Genomic DNA, 24,479 nt, shown 5'->3' on the forward strand with positions numbered 1-24,479 from the left:
AGCTAGCTACTTTGGAAGTCCGGGCGCTGAGAGCAGCCTGGGTCTCCACAGCCGGACCCGGCCTCCGCGGCCACGCCCCAGAGGCGGGGCGGGGCGGGGCGGGGCGGGGCGGGCTCCCCGGGCGGGCTCCCCTCCCAGCCCCGCCCCCGCCTGCCCTCCCCGCCCTCCCGCGACGCCCGAGACGCCGGCGGCTCTCGCCGAGACACCGGAAGGAGCCGTAGCTGCTGCGGGAAGTGGCCGGTGCGGGAGGCGGGGACCCCGCAGGCTGGGCTGCCGAGCCGTTTTCCGGCGCTCCGGAAGCGACGCCGCCCCTCTCCTAGGCCAGGGGAGGAAGAGAGGAGCTGGTGGAGGTGCGGCCGCAGGCCACCGTTGGCCGCGCTGGCGGGGCCGGTGGGGAAGGCCGTGGAGGTGAGCCCGACGCTGCTGGGAGGGGCGCGGGGCCGAAGGGCGCCTCGCCTGCAGCCAGGGGCCGGTCTGTGTTCTCGCTCCCGCGCGCCGGGACGGTGGCCTCTTTTTCTTGTTTCGGGGTGGTGGTGGGCGCGCGGGGGATAGAAGGCCTAGGCTTCTCGGGTGCTCTGCGCTGCAGGGATGATTGGTGGTCTCCTCAGCAGGGGGGGCGGAGGATGCGAGTCAGTCGTAGGTTTGAGGAAGGGTCCCCCAGGGGGCGCCCCCCCGGGAAGCGGGAGGATGGAGGGGTGAGGTGAGTCCCTGAGCGGGTCTCCGTTCTCTTCCTCGATCTCCCGGTTCCGGCCTGCCAGCCTCGCACGGTGGGCGCAGGCAAACCCCGCAGCGCGCTGGCTCCTGGGTTCTGGTTTCGCTTTGCGGCGTGGTTGGGGGTGATCGGACCCATTCGTGCAGCCCCGGTGGTCCCGTTATTCGTGGTTGTCCGCCGGAAAACCTAGGCGTCATCGTCACTGGAATTTTTCTTCGGCGACCATTTAATCCTGTTTCAGAGGTTACTCCTCGCGGTCTGTCCATCCTCAGCTTTTGTTTGAGTCAGTTTCCATGGTGTGTGGTTTCCCAGACCTTTACTCTTAACATTTACCTACTACAGAATATTCTTCATTTGAATATTTACAGTGTGCAAGTTGAGTTGTTGGATGATTTTTAGGGTTTACGTTCTCATATAATCAGTATAAGGTCGGGAAAATTGAGCCAGAGGGGCTCTAAACTGACGTTGAATTTTACCACGAGAATCTCTAGACTTCTGCTTAATAGATGTATAGAATTGTAGAATTTTTTAGTTTAATCAGATTATTTTCCTTTTAAGGGAAATCTGTTTCAAAAAATAATGAGGCTGTCTTAGTTCCATTTCTGGTTGAGGCAGTTGTATCGTCTAGAAAGGTCTACCAAAGCAGATAATAAGCTATTTGATTTGAACCTAATACGAGTATTGTTAGTGAATTCATGCTATTAATATAAACATGGGGAAAAGTAGGAATCTTATTGAAAGACAATGCAAATTTTAAGAAAAAGTAATAGTAATAAGTTATACTACGCCAGGGGCTTTGTGTTATTTAATCTACTTTGGCAGGATTGGAAAAAAAAAAAGGACAGTACAAAAAATATTCCAGGAATAAAATATTTGATCTCTTGCCATATGCAAGAGGGGTAGTCTACTTAAGAGAGCTTCTTACTTTTGATCTGGTTTATAGCCAAGCTTTCCACTTTTTTGTCTTTTTTGAGCTTTTTATAACCTACGTCTTTATAACCTATTTGTAACAAATAACATAAGGTGCATTTAATGACATAAGATTGTAGTAAATAGATTGTTTTAGTTGTTTGAAATTCAGAGTTAAGGAGATAATTTTTACATTTATGTATTGCTGTTAGAATTTTCAATGATCTTTCACATATGCAATCATATTTGATCCTCATGCCAGCCCTCTGAGTTAGGAATGCCAAGAAGTAAAGTCTTTTCCCGTGACAGAAGCATTTCAAGATTGTGTAAGGATCAGAATTTCCCTAAAGCCTGAAATAATCTTGCTGAAGTAACCTTTGATATTAATTGAAATTCATCTGTATATTGGAGCACTGTGAACTATAACGTGACAGACTGTGGACTCTTTGCAAGGAAATGGAGTTCATAAAAGGTAAAAGATTTTTGGTGAGAAACATGAACCATAGTCACTTCCAAAAAAATAAAGCAATAAGTAACAGCTTTCTTTAGTGTAGTTTTTAAACTTTTTTTTAAAGTCTGCATGCGATTTCAGAAGCACTTTGATAAGTAGGATAGTTCCAGAGAGTCTGAGATAAGTACCACTGGTTTGTCTATAAAAAGGAGCATGAATTTTGTACCATCTCTCTCTCTCTCTCTATCAAGAGAACTAATACTTAAGAATGCACATATAAAAATAAATGTTCTTTTCAAAAGTTACTTTAGAAGGCTAAATAGGTCAATATCTGTGGGTCTGTCAGGGAAAGCCCTTTGCAAAATAAAAAGAATGAAGCATGGTTTCTACCCTTAAAGAATTTAGAGTCAGGCTTGTAGTCAGGTAGGGTAGTTTTTTATACAGCTGTGGTAAAATGTCTTATGACTATTGAAATAAGGAATTTAGGTGAGGGAGACATTACTTGTGATTGAATCTTGATAGAGATGATATTTGAGATGAGTGAGCTTTGCAAGGTTTTCAACAGGCAAATATTGGAGGTCATTTCTAAAATGAACAGATTATTGCGTTCCTGGAAAGGTACCAGTTATATTTAAGAAAGGATCAGTAGAACACTTTGGCTGATAGTAAGTTATGATTTATACAGGTTAGTAATAGGAGATCAAAAAGGCAGATTACTGAAGACTTCGATGTTTGGTTAGAAGAGGTATGTGATCCACGTGAATGCAGAATGAGCTGTAATTGGGAGAAGATTGAGACCAAAGGAACACTTGGGCAGCTTTAGGTTAAGCAAGATCTTGATAGAGTCACTTTTGTGGCCCTTGTAGTTTCTCTGAAGTGCTATCTTGAAAGCAGACCATGAGGTAACATGGGTACAGGTGAGATGCCAGGAAGCACAAGTGAGGGAGTGGGTAAAGAGTTAGGAAAGGGTAAAAAGCCAGTGATGGGCAACTGGGGGCTAATCCTGTGGAGCTTTTTGCAGAACTGCCTCAGAATTGACCTACCAAATGAAGGGTAGCTGGGGAGTTTTTCCACATACTCCCAGTCCTCGCGGGTTGCGATTGTCCTTGAAATGCTTCGAGCACTTCCCGTTGCTTTAACTCAGGTTGGCAAGCTCCTGTTGGTGGAAGTGGGAAGCTGTCCAGATACTATCTGTACCAGCTGCAAAGTGAGCTGAAGGGATGGGGGCCAGATGTCAACTTTGTCTGTTAATAGACATTCTTATTAAATAATCCAGATATGAAATAAAAGCCTCAATTTAGGTGGAGACCTAGAAAAAATGTGAGTTGAGAAGTGATGAATAAAAGAAGCAAGCAGTAGAATTTGGTAACTGGTAGAATATAGAAAATGAAGAAGGAATCTAAAATGGCACTGAGGTTTGAGAGTTAGATAACTTGTGATTGAGGAAGGCTGACAGAAGGTCACTGACATTCAAATTAGTTATTTCAGGAGAATAAAGGAATTACAGGTCATTGAAGAGTGTTGATAGAGTGTAGGTGACCAGTCATTCAAAAGGGAAAGTAGGGTGATTTGAACAGTGTTGCCATCCCCAGTAGATATATAGTGTCTGACTCATACTTGATTGGTCCTTTGTTTAATAGCCTCTAAATTCCTGGGGCTAGCACAGTCCTGAAATATGGCAATATGGTGAAAATATGAGACTGAATGTTACATAAAATAAAATGGTTTCCTACAGTTTTTAACTACTTATAAAATCCCGAAGGAGGAATTGCTAATATTTTTAGTAGGGGCATTATTTAGGTGAATAAATTTTGATTCTTTTTTGTAATCAACAATATTCTGGTAAAGAAAAAAATTGATAAAATTTCTTAGAGTGGTTCTCATTTGAATATGGTGGTTGCGATTGTTTTTCCACGATTCTACATGTTCTACTTAAGTAGTTTTAATGACTGTCCTCTAATGTTGATATTCTGATAATTTAATTACTCCTCCGTCTTGCTGAGACATGACTTAGGGTGAAAATTACTATCAGCTGCTTTGTGCTTCCATTGGAACTCTATTATATTCATTCATTCTTGTTCTCCATTTCTCTTCCTCACTTCCTCCCTCTCCTCCTCTCTTCCCCCTCCCCCTAGTGTTTGTCACAGTTATTTCAACTAGATAAGGCTACAGTTGACTATACTTTGCCATTATTGGACAGATTTTTTTTCTTTATAGGAAATGCTGATTAATGTTTACAAATCTCATTTAAGGAATTTTATTTAAAGCTAGCTTGCCAGATTGGAGCTATGCTCTTGGGTAATGTATTGTGGCAGTATTAAGAATAGGTTCTAGAACAGATAAATTACAGGTAGAGAAATCAGTTAGGAGATTATATAGTTCTCTTATTAGCCTCTTATGTAGTTCTCTTATATAGTTAATAGTTCTCTTATATAGTTCTCTTAATAGACTTAGTAAGCCTCTCATTAATTACACCGTTAAGGGTCAAAGACTGTTAGGAAAAGGGAAATTAGAAGATTAGTACTAAATTTCTTTTTCTGTGTTATGGTTTGAACGAAAATTAAGAATAATGGGGAGGGGGGTGGAGACTTCTCAGGTGGTGCAGTGGTTGAGAATCCTCCTGCCAATGCAGGGGATGAATTTGACCCCTGGTTCAGGAGGATCCCACATGATGTGGAGCAACTGAGCCCATGTGCCACAACTACTGAGCCTGCGCTTTAAAGCCTGTGCACCACAACTGCTGAGCCCACATGCCACAACTGCTGAAGCCTGTGTGCCTAGAGCCTGTGCTCCACAACAGGAGAAGCCATTGCAGTGAGAAGCCCACGCACTGCAGTGAAGAGTAGCTCCCACTCGCCGCGAGAAAGCCCGCGTGCAGCAATGAAGACCCAAAACGTAGCCCAAAAAAAGGAACAATTAGGGGAAGAGTTATAGGACTGTGAGATCTGTGCAAAGATTTTAAGAAGTTTGTGTTTGCTAGAATATTTGTTTAAAGCAGCGGTCCCCAAACTTTTTGGCACCAGGGACCGGTTTCGCGGAAGACAGTTTTTCCATGGATGGGGTGGGGGGGGCAGGGAATGGTTCAGGCGGTAATGTGAGCGATGGGGAGGGGCAGATGCCTCCTGCTGTGCGGCCAGTTCCTAACAGGGTTGGGGACCCCTGGTTTAAAGGACAAGAAACACAATTCTTAAAAGTGCTCATCAGTAGCTTTTATAGATTAAAAGTCTTCACAAACACTTACTATAGACTGATTTAGAATAAAATAAACTTTTCTGCTATTATTGTACTCTTTTCACTGATATTGATATTTCCATTGTCAATTTTTTTGGCTTGCTTTTGTTGGATAGCAGTTTTCTTCTATGGTAAATATGGAAAAATTAGCTATAAGCTTATTATAATGTATTTTTGCAATTGAAATAATTTTGAAACCTAGTATTTAGAATACTACAGTTGGACTAGTCAGATTAGTTGTAGTAATGGAACAACTATGTAGGTTGAAACTACTGACAGACAAATCAGTTTTTTTGTAGTCAGAGAATCTTAGAATTGACTTTAGAGCAAAATGCTGTCCTTTGAAACACCTGACAGTTGGTCTTCCAGCCTCTGTGTGTAACAATGATGGGGAACATCCTATTTCCCAAGGTTCCACCTTCCATTTTTGTATAGCTCTGATTGTTGAAAATTTTCACCATTGATTGGAGTTGCTATTTCTAACTTTCTCAAGTTACATAAAAAAGAAAAGCTCTGGTCATAATGTCCAAGTAATTGAAAGCCATGTTTCAAGTCCTCTTTTTTTTTTTTGGCCGCTTGGCAAGACTCGAGGGATCATAGTTCCCTGACCAGGTATCAAACCTGGGCTTGCGCAGTGAAAGCGCCAAGACCTAACCACTGGACTGCCAGGGAACTCCCCTCAAGTCCTCCAACCTTTGCTTTCTGCTGTCTAAACATCCATACTTTCAGTTTTTCCTCATAACAGTTAACATTTATTAAGTTAACTATTCAATAGTTACCCTGTTCCAAGTAATTTATATGTTATATGTGTTATGTGTTATATAACACCCCCCCAAACTCCTCAAGGTAGATTTTTGTAATTATCTCAGTTTTATAGATGAGAGAACTGAAGCACAGAGAGGTGACTTAACTCTGGTCACAAACCTAGAACATAGTGGAGCTTGGATTTGAACCTAGGTAGCCTTGCTCGGGAAGCTTTACTCTTAGCTATAGTGTTGTCTTTATCATTATACGATTTTCAAATTATTTAAGACTGTCTGTGGAAGGCATTTGTATGTTCTTCATAAATAAAACATTCAAGATATAATCTACTTAGTTTATGAGTACAGTTAAAACTGGCTACCCTTTTTATTCTGAAACCTATTCTGTTGATAAATTCAGTAAGAACTGCACTGTTGTTTCATTCATCTTCTAGCATCTAGAATCTAAATACCTGAAACCCTTTTTTTGGCCTTACTTTAGACAGTAGGCTCTTTGAGTCTCAATATAGAATATTACATCCATCCCTGTTAATTTTAGCTCATTTTTCTAAGTAAAATGCTTTTTCTTTAAAAAATTATTTTTGTAATTTTATAATTAGATTTCACTAGCCTGCCTTCTGTGTCTTTATCCAGATTTTTGTTAAAAACTTTGAACAGTTCTGCCATCTGCTGATACAGACTTTATTCTGGATTCATATTAATCTTCTGTGTAACTAATAAATTAGCAACCAGTTCTCCTGACATAAATTATTTTCTCACAGTCGCTTGATTCTGATTCTTTAAAAATAGCTTTACTTTTTGGAATAGACTAGATAATGGAATACAGTCAGTTTTTCAATATTAAAAGGTTCTCCTTAGGTTACCAACTATGTCTTGATGTGTAACAAATATTAATAACTTTGGTCCCTATGCTTTTCATGGATTAAAATTTGAATATCTGCTATTCTGTTATTAGGATGACTGGGTCTGAATTTGGGCCTGAAACTTAGAAATTGTACTGCTAAAAGTAATATCTTCCCCACCCTCTTAAAAGTAATATCTTGGGAAGCAATTTTGAATCTACACGTGGGTAGTTGAGCCCCTGCCAAAGCTGTACATCATACAGCTTGAAGGCTATAGTTTCAATCTGGAAGATTTTTCAGTTATTACCATCATTATTACCAAGGAGATTTCAGATTGTCCAGATAGGGTAGATAGAGGTTAAAGTTGCCTGATAAAAGATCGCAAAGGTCGGGACCAATTGAGATAAAATTATGGAAAGCCTTAATTTCCATGCAAAGTTTGAACTTTTTTGCTCTCTAGTAATTCCCAACCTGTGATCCACAAACTTCTAGAGCAGCGGTCCCCAACCTTTTTGGCACCAGGGACCGGTTTCGTGGAAGACATGTTTTCCACGGATGGGGCGGGGGGTATGGTTCAGGAGGTAATGCGAGTGATGGAGAGCGGCAGATGAAGCTTCGTTCCCTCGCCTGCTGCTCACCTACTGTGCGGCCTGGTTCCTAACAGGCTGTGGACAGTAGTGGTAGGAGGGTAAGGTAACAGGAGTCTAAGTAGCTAAGGCTACTTCAGCTTCCTCTTTAAGTGTACACCAAAAGAAAGAAGTCATGCGTGCTTTCATTCTGGTCTGAACTTTTGTTCACGGGAGATAGATACTAGACGTTAGAAAAGGCCCCATGAAAGCAGTAAAAATAATAGTTGTAAATGAAAATGCTATTTGTTCAGTCTACTGATGTAGATCCCACAAAACTCTAAGACTCCTCTAGAACAGGGGGCCCCAACTCCCGGGCCACGGACCACTACTGTGTCGTCTTTGATTTCTTTCATCAGTATCTTATAGTTTTTTAAAAACTAAATTTATTTATTTATTTGGCTGAGTCGGGTCTTAGTTGTGGCCTGTGGGATCTTTGTTGCGGCATGCGGGATCTTTTATTGTGGCACGCGGGCTTCTCTCTGGTTGTGATGCATGGGCTCCGTAGTTGCAGCTCATGGGCTCTCTATTTGTGGCACATGGGCTCCAGAGCAGGAAGGCTTAGCTGCCTTGCGGCATGTGGGATCTTAGTTCCCTGACCAGGGATCGAACCTGCGTCCCCTGCATTGGGAGGCAGATTCTTAACCACTGAGCCACCTAGGAAGTCCCAAGGCAATGCAAATTTAATGCTAGTGAAATGTAACAACATACTCATCAAATGACAACAGTTAAAAGAAAAAAAGCCAATAATACCTGTTACTAGTAGAGAAAATGGTGTGGCTGTGCAGAAAATGGTATTCGGACTTTGTAATGGCATAATACGGAAGCAAAGTGAATGTCTATGATTAGACTTGATTGAGTGGGACTTCCTAGGTGGCACAGTGGTAAAGAATCCACCTGCCAATGCAGGGGACACGGGTTCGAGCCCTGCCCTGGGAAGATTCCACATGCCACGGAGCAACTAAGCCCGTGTGCCACAACTATTGAGCCTGTGCTCTAGAGCCGATGAGCCACAACTACTGAGCCCATGTGCCGCAACTGTTGAAGCCCATGTGCCGCAACTGTTGAAGCCCACATGCCTAGGGCCTGTGCTCCACAACAAGAGAAGCCACTACAATGAGGAGCCTGCGCACCACAATGAAGAGTAGCCCCTGCTCGCAGCAACTAGAGAAAGCCCATGTGCAGCAATGAAGACCAATAAATAAATTAAATAAATAAATAAAATTATATAAAAAAAGAATTGATTGAGTGCATGCATCCATATGTGAATGCATTTCATATGTATCCATGAAAAATTTGACGTGAAAGGATATCTTAAAATATTATTGAAAAGATAAAAAATATTATTGACAAAAAAGATGGCCATGTATGTCTCTGTATCTGCATTTGTGTGTGATTTATATTGAAAAATGTTGAAGCATACGTACAGGTTTTATAGCTCAGGTATGCTAGTGATAAATTCTTTCAGCTTTTGTACGTCTAAAGAAGTCTTTATTTTGCCCTTTTTTCCTAAATTAATTAATTATTTATTGGCTGTGTTGGGTCTTCATTGCTGCGCGCGGGCTTTCTCTAGTTGTGGAGAGTGGGGCTACTCTTCGTTGCAGTGCTCAGGCTTCTCATTGTGGTGGCTTTTCTTGTTGCGGAGCATGGGCTCTAGGCGTGCAAGCTTCAGTAGTTGTGGCATGCAGGCATGTGGGATATTCCTGGACCAGGGATCGAACCTGTGTTCCCTGCATTGGCAGGTGGATTCCTAACCATCGTGCTGCCAGGGAAGTCCACTGCCTTTGTTTTTGAAAGATGTTTTCCTAGGTATGGAGTTCTTGGTTGATAGTGTTCCTTCAGTAAATTGTAAAGATGTTGCTCCTCTGCCTTCTGGTTTATGTTGTTTCTGGTATACATTATGAATCTTTTGGGGCTGCTTTTAAGGTGTCCTTTCTGTTACTGGTTTTAAGCAACTTGTTTTTAATATGCCATGGTATTGTTTGCTCTTATGTCTTGTGTTGCTTCAATTTGTAGGTTTTTTAGTTTTCATCAAATTTGGACTTTTCCACCTAGCTGAGTGATGCTCTTGTTTAATTTTCTCAATCTTTGTGTTTCAATTTAGATAGTTTCTTTTGCTGTGTCTTCAAGTTCATTACTCTTTCACCTTGTCTTGACTGCTCTTAATCTCATCCATTATATTTTTCACCTCAGATTTTTTTTTTCAACATCTAGCGACTTGATTTAGGTCTCTCTCTCCTTTAAAAAAAATTAATTAATTAATTGGCTGCATTGGGTCTTCATTGCAGTGCGCAGTCTTCTCATTGTGGTGGCCTCTCTTGTTGCAGAGCACTGACTCTAGGTGTGGGCTTCAGTAGTTGTGGCACAGGCTCAGTAGTGGTGGCACATGGGCTTAGTTTCTATGTGGCATGTGGGATCTTCCCGGGCCAGGAATCAGACCCGTGTCCCCTGCATTGCCAGGTGGATTCTTAACCACTGCACCACCCCAGGGAGGTCTCTCTCTCTCCTTTTTTTTTCCCTCCTGTCTTTCATGTCTGTCCTTATCATTTGTATCCTTTATTCTATCATCTGTCTTATTTCTGGGTCTCTTTTTGTTTTTTCTTCCCCACTGAGGGTCAGATTTTCGTTCTTTATATATCTTATCGTTTTTGATTGGATGCCAGACATTTTGATTTTTACCTTGTCAGGTGCTGGTTTTTTCATTCCTTTAAATGTTCTTCATCTTTTTTCTGGGACACAGTTTTGGGAACAGTTTGACCCTGTAATGCTTGGTTTTGAACTTTTTGAAGGCAGAACCAAAGTAGTCTTTCATCTAGGGATAATTTTTTTCCAATACTAAGGCAATATATTCCGTCTGTATTATGAAGCCTTTCAACTCTGGCTGGTGGAAACAAAGACAGACCTGTTTTGGCTTTGAGAATTGTTCTACCTGCCCCTTTCCAGTAGTTCTTTCCCCTACTTAGGGCAGTTTAATCACAGGCACGTGCTCATCAGTACTTGGCTGAAAACGTAATGGTAGCCCTTTACAGATCTCCAGAGTTCACTTCTCTCTATTCAGTTCTTTACTCTCTGTTACTCATCTTGGCTTCTCTAAATTTTCAACACTCTCTCTTCACCTTAGAGAGATCACCACAGTCTGTTTGGGTTTTCTTCTACCTGTGGCCTAGAAAGAAATTCTGTCCAGACAGTAAGTTGGGGCAGTCACCTTGTTTTTATCTTCTTACAGATCAGTGTCCTGCAATGCCTTTTGTCCAGTGTCTGTGTCTGAAAACCATTATTTTATATTTTTTGGTCTGATTTCTTATTTAAGAGAGGGTAAATCTGGTCCCTTTTACTCCATTATGATTGAAAGTGGGAGTAATTGGATAAGAGGGAAAAGATACCTAATCACAAAAGGAAGTGAGAGGTAGGTGGGAAACCCTCCCCCATACATAAATAAAAAATGGAAAACATTAACAATTATTTTAAGTTTAACCTCATGCTCTGAAAATCAGGAGCATGGCTTAGTTAATATTACATAGTAATGTGGTATTTAGAAATAATGATGTTCAATATTAACCCCAGAGTGATTCCTGTTGTATTTTGTAGGTTGCAGTATAATATTGGACTAATTATTGATTTGATAGAACCATTTTGTTTAATGTGCTTACTAATGTGTTAATATTTCTGCACATTTATAACTGTTTATTCTTTCCTAGAAAGCTTCTTAATTTTTTTCCCAAATAATGTTCTCAAACCCCAAAGATGAATGAAAGGCATGAAATGCCTTGTTATTAAGAATGTACAGTCCAGGGACTTCCCTGGTGGTGCAGTGGCTAAGATGCCACACTACCAATACAGGGGCCTGGGTTTGACCCCTGGTTAGGGAACTAGATCCCGCATGCCTCAACTAAGAATCCACATGCCTCAACAAAGATCCTGCTTGCCGCAGCTGATACCTGATACAGCCATATAAGTTAATAAATATTAAAAAAAAAAAAAAGTAGACAGTTTATTTAAAAAAAAAAATGTACAGTCCAAAGAAGAGCTAGAAATCCTTAGTTAGACTTGAGACTTTTACTTGGATATCACTCACTTAAACCATTCATTAGATAATCTGTGTATTGAATGCTGTGTATAAGTTTGCTGATTCATAAGATTGCAATAGAAATAGATAAAATTTAGTGCATTACAGTATGTTGTGATGTCTTGGAGGGAATTAAGTGTGTTGGGATTGCAAAATACTTTGGTTTCTGTTTACTCTAATGGAATTGAGGAAACTCCTGAAGAATATTAGGAAAATTATTATTAATTTGGGAAACTACCTAAATCTTAAACTGGTTGTCTCATAGGGGAGGGAGGTATGAGACCTTACTGATCATATAAAAAACAAACTATATAAAGGGATGATGCAGAGTGTCTAACAGAATTTTATGTGTATGTGTAGTATCATGCTACACACATGACATGTACTACCTCATTTAATCCTTACAGTAGGAGTACAACATTCAGCACTTACTGGTATCCTCAGGTCTATTTGACTTCAGAGTCCTTGGCTCTTACCCATGAGATATATAGGTGGATTCAGATCCTAGTTTGAATCCTAGTTTTAATGCTATATTAATAGCGTGAACTCAGTTAGATCATCCTCTCTTATTCTTAATATGCAGATAAAGATAATAATGGTGCCTACCTCAGTGTCGTCGAACAGATCATATGATAATGTGGTTCTCAACCTGGGATGACTTTGTCCCCTAGAGGACATAATTTTACACTGTATAGTGACATTGGTTGTCAAAGCTCAGAGTGGTAGTGAGGGTGTTCTGGCATCTAGAGGGTAGAAGAAGAAATGTTGCTAAATATCTTATGATGTTACAAGACAACCCCCCACAACAGAGAATTATCTGGACTGAAGTGTCAGTAGTGCCAGAGTTGAGAAACTGATATAAAGTGACTATCCTGGTTGATTGCTCAGATACCAAACCATTTCATTTATATCATCACTGGGTGCTGTTGCTAGTGAAAATGAAGGTTTCCATTTGAATTCTTTTTCTTTTCAATTCCAATTCTAGCCTAAGGGTTAATCTTTTTAAAGGGAAAATAAGAAGGGATAAAAATACTTAAATTGAATAACCTGAATTTTTTTCCCTATTATTTACCTCTAAAAAGTGAAATGGCAGAAGGGGGAAAAAGCAGCAAAAGTAATGCAGAAACAAACTTACATTGACTCATAGGTATCAGTTTTAATAAAATGATTATTTATTGGTAGAGAAGCTTCCAATGTTGAAATTAACTTCAATTGTGAAAATAACCTAGATGTATTTGAAAATATACACTTTTGTAGGGAAAACTTGTAAACATGTATGCTTCTTATTTTATCTTTTATTTTTATAATTTTTAATATATTAGCACTTTTAAAATTGACTTTTTCTGGTCAATTTTTCTGTAGGTATTACCTCATTTAGAAAGCCTTGAGAAACAAGAAAATATTTCTAACAAAATGTCAGCTTTCCGAAGTCATTGTCCGCATTTGGATTCGGTTGGTGAAATAACTAAAGAAGATTTAATACAAAAATCTCATGTAAGATAGAGGGCTTTCTTCTTTTAAAAAATCATATTCATTTTTCTCCCAAATATGTGTTTTTTTGTGAATTACTACAGTATTCTACGTTCATGAATCCATATTTTTTTATATATGGTATTAGTGAATGTATGTGTTTGGCTGTATTTATGTAATGGTAGTATAGTCTGTGTGATTTTTGTTTCATAGGGTTCTTGTCAGGATTGTAAAGTCAGAGGACCAAACCTTTGGGCGTGCCTGGAGGTATGTGTATGTTTCTTCTCAAAAGTTTGATATTATAAAGATTTATACCTGAATAAGGTTAACTAGAAGATTTTTTTGACACAGAGGATTTCATGAATGAACATACTTTAAGAAGATCATTATTGATTATAAAAATTGAACTTTAAACTTTGTGTTTTAACTTACAGTGCTTTCGCAGAGTTTAGTAAATCTCTAAAATATTTTACACTCACCTTTTATTAAAAGTGACATATCTTTTAGCTTAGAAGTATTCTGGTTATATTATTTTGTGCCTAGTACCTTTTGGTTAAAATAACTGACTTTAGAAGTCATTTAATCTTTAAGTTAAAACGTGTGATCAGAACTTCATTGTAAATGTAACTGTAATGCTATTATTGTAAATTTACATGTTATAAAATATCTTATTTTCCTTTTTATATAATTATTTATAGAATAGATGTTCATATGTTGGCTGTGGTGAATCACAAGTAGATCACAGCACCATACATTCTCAGGTATGTATATAGAAAAATTCATGCAAAACATTTTTTAAAGAGAGCCTGAAAGAAAGGGAAGGCAAATACAACATTAATATAAGTTGTAATTCAAAATGTTTCCTGTTTTTCTTTTTCTTTTAATAAACGATGAGTTACATCTTAGTTTATAAAAAGGTGGAGAGGAGGATTGCTAAGAAGATCAATGTTAGAATGAGGTTGTAATTAAGAGAGTAGTGATTTAAGAAGTATACTTCCAGATGTGTGGATGTGATAGTTGAGGATATTAGGAGGATATGGATGTTGAAGTCAAGAATTGAAGCCTAGGCATATGACATGGCCTGGCTGACTTTAAGTCTCAACTCACATACCTTTTCCTCTACATCCTCCTTGCTGGAGTCCCCTTTCTGTGTCACCCTGGTTATTTGGTGCTCGTGTGTAATTCTGGCATGCTTCTTTTACAAATTAGATAGAGCTCCCATTCTAAACTATACATTTCTTGGGATGTAGAATGAACTGTCTTTCATATTTATCTCTACAGCATCAACTGTTGTCAACCAGAGTTTCCCAAGAGATTTAATTAAGAGAATTAATTAAGGCTTTCAGGCATCTTTGTACATAGTTAATTTACTTCTCTTTGGTGCATCTAGAATGGTGGTACTATGTACTATTGTTGGGAGAATTGAGAAAATAGTTACTCAAATCATTTTCTGTAGGGCATTATTCTCTTGCAGAACTCTAGTTGAGAAAGGCTGGGGCTTCATGTACCCAGGATCATATATTCACTATCACTTGAACTGTTGTGTGCTTTGATTCATGTCATTTGTATTCTTTTGCCGTTCTCATCTCCTGAAACAGTTACTGTGCTATTGTCAATTTTCTTGTATTATAATTACTTGCTACTGCAAACAGTCTTATAACTCTTGTTTATCTTTATAATAAATAGTGGTGAAAAATGACAATAGAATAACTTTTGGAGTAGGTTTAGCTATTGTTACTATTCATTATGCTTTAGTAGTGTATCTAAATAATGTTTTTTCCCTGCTCCAGTTTAAATCTTCTCTTTTGAGTGTATTGTTATTCATCAAAGGCCAGCAGTTTATCTTCTATCATCTTTTGAAAGATTTTCAACTGTAACTAATTTTGGTTCCTCTTCTCTCTCCCATGATTTTATACAGGAGACAAAGCATTATCTAACCGTGAACCTTACCACTCTTCGAGTATGGTGTTATGCTTGCAGCAAAGAAGTATTTTTGGATAGGAAGTTAGGAACTCAGCCTTCATTACCTCATGTAAAACCACTTCACCAAACACAAGAAAATAGTGTCCAGGTAATAATGTAAATCTATGTAATTAAAATATCAGATATTTTCAGGTAATAATTTCAGGATTTGTCAGGTAGCTAAAATTGAAAAGAACTCTACTTCACCTGTACTTTAAAAAATTTCCATAATGTGCCTTTTTCCTTAAATGAAACACCGAAGTTGGCCTTTGTTCTTTTGTAGAATGATAGATTAGAGTGAAATTGAAGCCCACATCTCTCTGAAAATGGAAAAACACCTGATGTATTTTAAAAACTTTAAAAAAACAGCTGGTTTAAATAGTGTTTCTTTTTCTAGCCAGTCTGATTCTAGGACAGACAATGTGCCTTCTTTGATAGGCCTTAATTCAGCTTCCTTTTCCTCATTTCCTTCCCCATGTATATTACTGTGAACATTTTACTAATTTATTGAAAACCAGATAGAATATATTAAAGCTTAGCATCAGTCTTTGGTTACAAAACATGTGTAAGCTTGCAAAGATTGGTCACTTAATTTTGAGAATTTTCTTTTCTTTTTTTCTTTTTTTTTTTTATGATAATTTTCTAGTCATATAAAAATAGGGAAGGGTAGGATGTCCCTGGTGGTCCAGGGGTTAAGACTTCACAATTCCACTTCATGGTGCACAGGTTTGATCCCTAGTTGGGAAACTAAGATCCTGCATGCCGTGAGGCATGGGGGAAGGAAGAAAGGGAGGGAGGGAGGGAGGAAGGCAGGCAGGCAGGAAGGAAGGAAAGAAAGGAAAGTGAAATGAAAAAATAAGAATAGTTGGCTTCTAACTTACTCTAATCATCATTTGGTCTGTATGGTTTAACACATCAGTGAGTTTTTTCCTTGTATACTATAGAGATCACATTGTATTTATATAATTGTATTCTTTGATGCCAATTCTTAAGATTTTTTCTGTTGTATCTTTGTATGGTAGATATTTGCAATAGTAAATTTGCTTGCCTCACACATTATATACTTCAAAAGTGACTAGATTTTAGACAAGGTATACTTGTTGCATTTCTAGTTTCATAATTGAATAACTGTAGTTCATGAATCACCATCATTACTGCTTCTCCCACTGATAACTATTTATCATTCAGAAGCTCATTTTTTGGGTTTGGTTTTGTTTTTGTGTGTTTGTGGTTTTTTTTTTTTTGAATGCCGTAGTAGTTTGAAAATAAGTTTGCCTGAACCCTCTTACACTGTTAGTAAAAATGTGATAATTAAAAGTTTAATCACATGAGGAACTGATAACAATTTATAATAATCAAAAGAATAAGCACAGATAGTTCACAAAGAAGAAATACAAATAGAAACACATTGCGAAAATAATCATCACTGACTAAAGAAAAGTAAGTTAAAACAGCTATCTGCCATTTCTGCCCAAATAGATTACGATTGCAGACTCTTAATGAATGCTGAATCTGGTTGAATAAGTATACTGGTAGTTTTCTGATAGCTTGTAAATAATTTTCTGGTGAGTTATATTTATAACACATAAAAGGCATGAATTTAATTTCATACAACTTCCTGATGATCCCATTGTTGAAGAAATTACTCAGAAGGAAAAAAGTTATTTGTACAAATGTCTTTAGCGGTATAAAATTTACAGGCTGTTTGAACCCAGTTCATCAGAGCATTAATTATAAAATAACAATATTGGAAACCATTCACATGTCATTAAGATTTTTCAAACAATTTTCTAGGAGGTAAGATTTTGAATGATTTTTATTTCAAAGCTGCTCTACGTCTCTGTATTTCAATACAACAAAGTGAGAATATGGGGCCTACCCAAATGTTTGGTTTCTACAGATGCCAGGAAGGTAAAGTAAATGTGTAAAGTGGGTGGGTGCAAGTGCATATGCATGCCTTGAAGAAGAGGAATAGGCTGTAATAAGTTGGAAAACCAGAGCACTTGCTAAGTGCATTCTGCTGCTGTTTGCTCCTCCTGATTGTTGCTCAACGGGTTCAGTGTACTTTGATCTTCTGCTATTAGAAGACAACTTGTGAGCTCACCCAGTGTTTAAAATATTAGCTCAAAGTTTTGCTTTTGTTTTGGTTTTTGTCCTTTTTTTTAAACAGTGTGGACTAGCATTTGACGAAGTCACCACTTGTAACCTCTTGAGTTAATCCATTTCTTAGCAATTAATATTGGTATTTTAAAAAATATTTAAAACGATTTCATATGCATAAAATGATGCAAAATAACTTTAGTAACAAGTATAAGGAGAGATTGTAGAAGTCTACAGATAAGTTGAGAAAAAAATTTTAAAAATTTTAACCTAAGGATTTGTTCAAACCTGCTATCTTTTCTGTTATCAAGGATTTTAAAATACCCAGTAACACAACACTAAAAACTCCTCTGGTTGCTGTATTTGATGATCTCGACATAGAAGTAGAAGAAGAAGATGAACTTAAGGCAAGAGGTAAAATGATTCTCCTGTTTAAGACTCCTTTGTATGCCACTGCCCATTTCTTTAGGAAACTGTATGATGTGAAAATTTCAAAATCTAGAGATGACTAGAAGATATTTACAAAAAAAATTCTAGGAATCAAATGATCAGTTATGCTTTTTTAAAAAAATTACTAGTTTACATAATCAGGGTGCATTTTAAGTTCTAACTTTTTTGTTTATTTATTGTATTGTGCATCATTTGAAAATAGCAAGGAAATGTCCTTTTGTTTTTAATGATGCACAAGTGAAAGTAATTTTAGTTGGCAGTATTTGATTGTAGAAATCAATAAAGTAATTGTATTTAAAAAAAAATTCTGAAATTCAACCTAGTAAAATTGTATTTGTGAAAAAAGCGAACTGACAGCTTTGATGGTTGGTTTCTCTGGCATCACTTTACCAAAGCCCATGGTTCTTAGTATAAACTCTCTGTATAGTTTAGTAGAAATGTTTCTGTTGTATAGTCGATATGAGGAAATCTTAACCCTTTAAGGGTATATTGAAATAATTTTCTGAAAATTAACACTGATGTAAGTCTGATCTTTCTTTGACTTATTCAAGTTGCTATTTGTGTTTCTATAATGTATTTTGTATTTCCTTAACAGTTTGGGAAACATAATGATTACCTAGTTACATATTCATTGAACACTCATAAAATTGAGTCATTGCATTATATTTTTTTAATTTTTATTTATTTTTATTTATTTATTTATTTATTTATTTTTTGGTTGCATTGGGTCTTTGTTGCTGCAATGGGCTTTTTCCAGTTGTGGTGAGCGGGGCTGCTCTTCATTGTGGTGCAACGGGCTTCTCATTGCGGTGGCTTCTCTTGTTGGGGAGCACGGGCTTTAGGCATGTGGGCTTCAGTGGTTGAAGCACGCAATGGCCCAATGGTTGTGGCTCGAGGGCTCTAGGGTGCAGGCTCAGTAGTTGTGGCACAGGGGCTTTTAGTTGTTCCGTGGCATGTGGGATATTCCCGGACCAGGGATGGAACCCGTGTCCCCTGCATTGGCAGGCGGATTCTTAACCACTGTGCCATCAGGGAAGTCCCTCATTGCATTATTGAATGATGACATAACTTATAATTTTTCTTAATAGGTCTTACAGGTCTGAAAAATATTGGAAATACTTGTTATATGAATGCAGCTTTGCAGGCTCTTTCTAATTGGTAAGTAAAGAAATTAATTTTGTTTGTATAATTTTTTAGTTTCTCTTGGAGCAGAAAACCATGCTGCTGTAAGTACACTCAGAAAAAAGGAGTGAGAAAAGCAAAGAAATATACATTAATAGCAATATGGGAAAGAATTAACAATTATATTCAGTTCCCTTAGCCAACAGGACCCCATTAATCCCTTGCTGTACTTCTTCCCTCACCCCCTCACCACATAGCATTGCCCCCCTCTTTTCTGAAGTGCCCCCACTTAAAAAGTTATCTGGATTAACTAAAACCTAAATGTGTAAATATTCCCGAAAAAGTTATTTCTTCTTTCTTGTTGAGTAACTCTTAAGGTAGAGTAGGCAAGAATCTGAGTTGGGACATAATCCATTGCTGTCCCAATGGGGTTGCTTTGATTGTGCCTATAGTTCCCTGAGACTGCTGGTCCTGGCTCAGACCCTAGGTGGTTGTGTGTCTTTGAGGGAGTGATTTGTTTTTACATCTGGAAAATGAGGAGCTTGAACTAATTAATTCTTCAAATCACTTTTAAAGCACTGTCTTTTTTTTTTTTCTTTATTTTTTAGTTTTTGGCTGCATGGGTCTTCGTTGCTGCACACGGGCTTTCTCTAGTTGCAGTTGTGGCTCGAGGACTCTAGAGCATAGGCTTAGTAGTTGTGGCACACAGACTTAGTTGCTTTGAGGCATGTGGAATCTTCCCGGACTAGGGATTGAACCTGTGTCCCCTTCATTGGCAAGCAGATTCTTAACCACTGCACCCCCAGGGAAGTCCCTCAAATCACTTTTAGTTCAGAGATCCTAGGAAAATGTTTTATATTTTTCTGTAGATGCAAAGTCTCTAATAAAGCAATTAGATTTTTTTCCTTAATCATAGTCGTGTAAAGTAGGTAGGTGCAGTATGGAATGTTCTGTAGATGATCACCCAGGGAAGAGAGGAAAAATCATAGGTTCAAGTCCTGAGGAACCCTGATATTTAGATACCTAGAAAGAGCAGATAAAACAATAAAGAGGGAAAAGAGTAACCAGAGAGGTCAGAAAGAAAAGTAGAAAAGTGTATTACACTGGTCAAGAGAAGGGGGTAGGTCACTTGTGACAAATGCTACTCAGGGGGAAATGAAAGGTGTTAACTGGATCTGGCAGCATTGAGGACCTAATGTGGTAGGTCAAATCTGATTTGATGGGTTGAGCAAGATAATGAAGAAATGAATGTGAAGCTGTGAAAGGGAGCAAAGAAATAATAAATACAGGGTTTTATGTGCTGTCAATTCATTGAATGACTAGAAGTCAGTCAGTATTAAGCTGTGACTCCACTCTGACATTTCTTTTTTTTTAAACTAGCCCACCTTTGACACAGTTTTTTCTTGATTGTGGAGGACTAGCCCGAACAGATAAGAAGCCAGCTATTTGTAAAAGTTATCTCAAACTGATGACAGAGCTGTGGCATAAAAGCAGGTATGTACTTAATATGTTGATTTTCATTATTATATTTTTAAATGAACATCATAAGTATTAAACATTTGCAAGTGCACCTATAGAGCTATAAAAAGTAGGCAGATTTGAGACATTCAATTTTGGGCATGTTACATATGAAAATGAACATCCAGATGAAATATCTGGACTGGAGATAAAATGTTGAACTGCTAAAGCTGCTGTTACTGACACTTTTGAATTTTAATTCAGGAGTAGGCATTCTCACAATGCTAAAATCAGACCATGGACACATATATGAATGTTTATTTTTCTGCTTATGTTTATTTGCTCCAAGTGTAGCATTAGAAGAATAACTGTTTGGGACTTCCCTGGTGGCGCAGTGGTTAAGAATCCGCCAGCCAATGCAGGGGACACATGGGTTTGGTCCCTGGTCCAGGAAGATCCCACATGCCTTGGAGCAGCTAAGCCCGTGCACCACAGCTATGGAGCCTGCACTCTAGAGCCCTCATGCCACAACTACTGAAGCCCACATGCCTAGAGCCCGTGCTCTGCAACAAGAGAAGCCCACTCACCACAAGGAAGAGTAACCCCCTCTCGCCGCAACTAGAGAAAGCCCATGTGCAGCAACAGAGCCAACACAGTTCAATAAATAAATAAATAATAAAAAGAATTGTTTGCTGTAATATTTTGTGCTAGAACTATTCAGAAAATTGCTTTTAATGATTCCTAAGAACTGCCTAACCTTACTCCTAAGAAAACAATCACCAAAGCTTTAAGATTCTTTTATTTTTAAGTTCTTCAGTTTTCTTTGAGATATTTGACTTCCTACTAAAGAGTATCTCTTGAGTTAAAAATTTCTTATTACTGTCATTTCAGTATGCCAGGAAAAGATGGTTTTAATGAATTATTTTGGGATGTGAAGGTAAATATCATTCACATCTCTAATATTCAAGAGACAGAATTCTCTGTTGTCATTTATCCCTATTGGGTATTACCCGTTGCTGCCAAGGGCTCTAGTGTTTCTAAGTTCCTTACCGCATAGCTAGAACTAGTCCTTAACTGCTGGGTTTAAGCTTCTTTGCCCTGGAACTATAAACTTAATATTCTTGGAAGCTTACTAAACTTTAGAGGTGTCATAGTACAGAATTCTAAGTGATTAAATCTCACATTTGGTTTACTTTTCATTTTTGTTTTCATGGGTATTTGATGGCTGGTTTAAAATTTTTATTTAGGTAAAGTACCAGGTATACTTATCTTAATTATCCCAGGAATTTTAAGTAATTAAAATATTACTTTAAGTAATTAGAAGTATTTTTTGAAAAATTATAGAGCATAATCCTTTCATTAGAGAGGAGAACAATAAATTATGTAGCTTAAATATAAAAAATAAGCTATCTTGATGAAACTATGAAGCATAATAGTGGGAAATTTGGGGGGGGGGGTTGTTTTTGTTTTAATTATTTATTTGGCTGTGCCCGGTCTTAGTTGCAGTGTAAGGGATCTTTAGTTGTGCATGTGGGATCTAGTTTCCTGACCAGGGATCGAACCTCGGCCCCCTGCATTGGGAGTGCAGAGTCTTAGCCATTGGACCACCAGGGAAGTCCCACCTGCTGGGCAATTTTGAATGACTTTTTGAAGTACAAACACTTTTCAGTTTAACTCTTTGAATTTTTGGTTGCTCATTTCTAAAATAAAAATTAAAAATCACAAATTTCTTCCTAAAAATGTTTTCTTCCTCAGGCCAGGATCTGTTGTGCCTACTAATCTGTTTCAGGGAATTAAAACTGTAAATCCAACATTTCGGGGGTATTCTCAGCAGGTAAGTCTTTATTGCTTTTTATTCATAATATTAATCTTTAATACTTTTGCAAAATGCTGTTGTGCATTATGCTATTATATAGACATTTGTAATTCTAAGAATAATAACCCCTTATTTTTTTTGGCTTGCATTTTTCCACCTTTCTCTTAATCTCATATTTTTCTATAAATTTTAAATTTGGGGGTATGTAAGTATGTCAGCATATTCTAGCACTTTTAACTTTGAAAAGTTCCACATCTGAAGATAAATTTTTAACCTGTATTTTCTGTATTTTATGATTTAATTTAAAAAATTAATACGTTTGTCATGAATTTCACATTACAATATGATCCAAATTTAATTTTCCACAAACAGCTAGCAAATTGTACCAAACTACAGATTTAAGAATTTTCTTATCTGGTTTTAAAAGTTTCTTCTCTATTAATTTTTATGCTAACATTAATATATAATAGGGTCTGTTTCTGGGCTTTCTAATCTATTTCATCAACCTGTAATTTTTTGGATTGATACCAATGGCAGTTTCAATTATTGTAGCTTTATATAATGTTTTTTCATGTTAATACCTGGTCCTCACATATGTATCTTTTTCAAAACAATACCTGTTCACTGTTAATTTTTTCTGGTGCAAATTCCTGGATTACAGAGACTTGGTAGATGTAATTTGGGGCCTACAAATTTGTATTTTCAGTAAACATTGTAAATTGATCAAGGATTTTTGAGATATAGTACAAAATTGGATAAAGCCTTAATTTTAAGCCAAACGTATGTTTAAATTTAGGATATCTCTCTGAATTCTTATTGTCAGATGAGGCAAATTCATGTTTTCTTTATACCCTAATCCTCAAGTTTTTTAAAATAACGGAAGTACTAAAGCTGACCTCCAGATCATCTTCAGTTTTGTGGGGTTTTTTTTTAGTTTTTATTGAAATACATTTTCAGTTTTTTAAATATTTTTGTTTTGTTTACAAAACTTTTTAGAACTTAGTGCTTCCTATCCTCCAATGTTTTATGTTCTACAAAGTTGTATTTCCTCAGTATAATGCTGCACATTTAGAAATCAGTTGCTAATCACATTTGGTATATTTTCTCAAGTTTCTACATACACTTTTTTTTATTCCCCTCCCTCCCGCGACTCCCTCCTGCCCTCCCTATCCCAGCCCTCTAAGTCATCACACATCTTTGAGCTGATCTCCCTGTGTTATGCAGCAGCTTCCCACGAGCTATCTATTTTACATTTGGTAGTGTATATATGTCAGTGCGACTCTCTCACTTCATCCCAGCTTCCCCTTCACCCCTCTCCGTGTCCTCAAGTCTGTTCTCTACATCTGCATCTTTATTCTTGCCCTGTGACTGGGTTCATCAGTACCATTTTTTTAGATTCCATATATATGAGTTAGCATACACATACACGTATTTTTAATGAAATGGTAATATCTATGTTCCTTATATATTAGGATGCTCAAGAATTCCTTCGATGTTTAATGGATCTGCTTCATGAAGAATTGAAAGAACAGGTCATGGAAGTAGAAGAGGATCCTCAAACTATAACGACTGAGGAGACCATGGAGGAAGACAAGAGCCAATCAGATGTAGATTTTCAGTCCTGTGAATCTTGTAGCAGCAGTGATAAAGCCGAAAATGAAAATGGGTCTAGAAGCTTTTCTGAAGATAATAATGAAACAACAATGTTAATTCAGGATGATGAGAACAGTTCAGAAATGTCAAAAGACTGGCAAAAAGAGAAGATGTGCAATAAGATTAATAAAGTAAATTCTGAAGGAGAATTAGATAGAGACTCTGTGTCTGAAACAGTTGACTTGAACAACCAGGAAACTGTCAAAGTGCAAATACACAGCAGAGCTTCAGGTGACAATTTTTATAAATTGCAAGTGATAGTGTTTCATTTGTAGACAAATGGTGCAAGATATATTTAAGATTATATTTGTAATTTTACCATTTTCTGATTTGGGGGAGGGGAGAATTAGCCTGACGTGACTAGAATTGGACTACATTTCTAATTTACATGTTAATGTTCACAGTTTATATTTAGCATAATAAAAATGAGATAGAATAATTAATAGCTTTAGCTTAATATTTTTTGTGTGGTATATGATGTTGTAGTTCAACCATACTAATTCAAAGAAAGAGGGAATTAAATAGATGTTCCTTTTGGGCTTTCTAGCTAGTAGAGTTTAGTACTGTTGCATGTGTGTTAATGTCATTTAAAGCAGATTTGATTGAGATCTGCAAAACAGCAAAATAATCCAAATTGTAGACTATTAGAGTTAGTTTGCTGTCATTGGAGACATGTCAGCTACGAGATATTTGGTATATGTTTGGCATAGGAATTTAATTAACTGTAATGAACCCTGTTATGATAGATTATACCATAATACTGGTCACCGTTCCTTTGGGAAAGAGCAAGTGGCCAAATGAAAGATAGTTGAGCTAGATCGCTTTGCATTTTACATTTATTTCTTCTAGG

The 24,479-nt window shown here is 37.6% G+C and overlaps 1 protein-coding gene across 8 annotated transcripts in view; it reads left to right on the plus strand.

Annotated features, from left to right (window-relative positions):
• Nucleotides 1–212: 212 nt before the first annotated feature.
• The window catches only part of USP33 (ubiquitin specific peptidase 33), a 49,834-nt gene continuing 25,567 nt past the window's right edge, over nucleotides 213–24,479 (plus strand). For 4 of the 8 annotated variants that reach the window (XM_057715644.1, XM_057715668.1, XM_057715659.1 and 1 more), the window contains exons 1-11: nucleotides 272–408; nucleotides 1,884–2,093; nucleotides 12,961–13,092; nucleotides 13,282–13,335; nucleotides 13,767–13,829; nucleotides 14,987–15,139; nucleotides 17,442–17,544; nucleotides 18,669–18,738; nucleotides 20,083–20,196; nucleotides 21,916–21,994; nucleotides 23,449–23,860. In XM_057715644.1, coding sequence (XP_057571627.1) covers nucleotides 13,012–13,092; nucleotides 13,282–13,335; nucleotides 13,767–13,829; nucleotides 14,987–15,139; nucleotides 17,442–17,544; nucleotides 18,669–18,738; nucleotides 20,083–20,196; nucleotides 21,916–21,994; nucleotides 23,449–23,860 — 1,129 coding nt within the window. In that variant the 5' untranslated portion in view covers nucleotides 272–408; nucleotides 1,884–2,093; nucleotides 12,961–13,011. Of the gene's footprint in view, nucleotides 409–1,883; nucleotides 2,094–12,960; nucleotides 13,093–13,281; nucleotides 13,336–13,766; nucleotides 13,830–14,986; nucleotides 15,140–17,441; nucleotides 17,545–18,668; nucleotides 18,739–20,082; nucleotides 20,197–21,915; nucleotides 21,995–23,448; nucleotides 23,861–24,479 lie in introns of all 8 variants that reach the window. The other 4 variants (XM_057715683.1, XM_057715692.1, XM_057715652.1 and 1 more) reach the window with 3 other exon arrangements.

This window comes from Hippopotamus amphibius, chromosome 1 (assembly GCF_030028045.1).
Source record: "Hippopotamus amphibius kiboko isolate mHipAmp2 chromosome 1, mHipAmp2.hap2, whole genome shotgun sequence".
NCBI lineage: Eukaryota > Metazoa > Chordata > Mammalia > Artiodactyla > Hippopotamidae > Hippopotamus > Hippopotamus amphibius.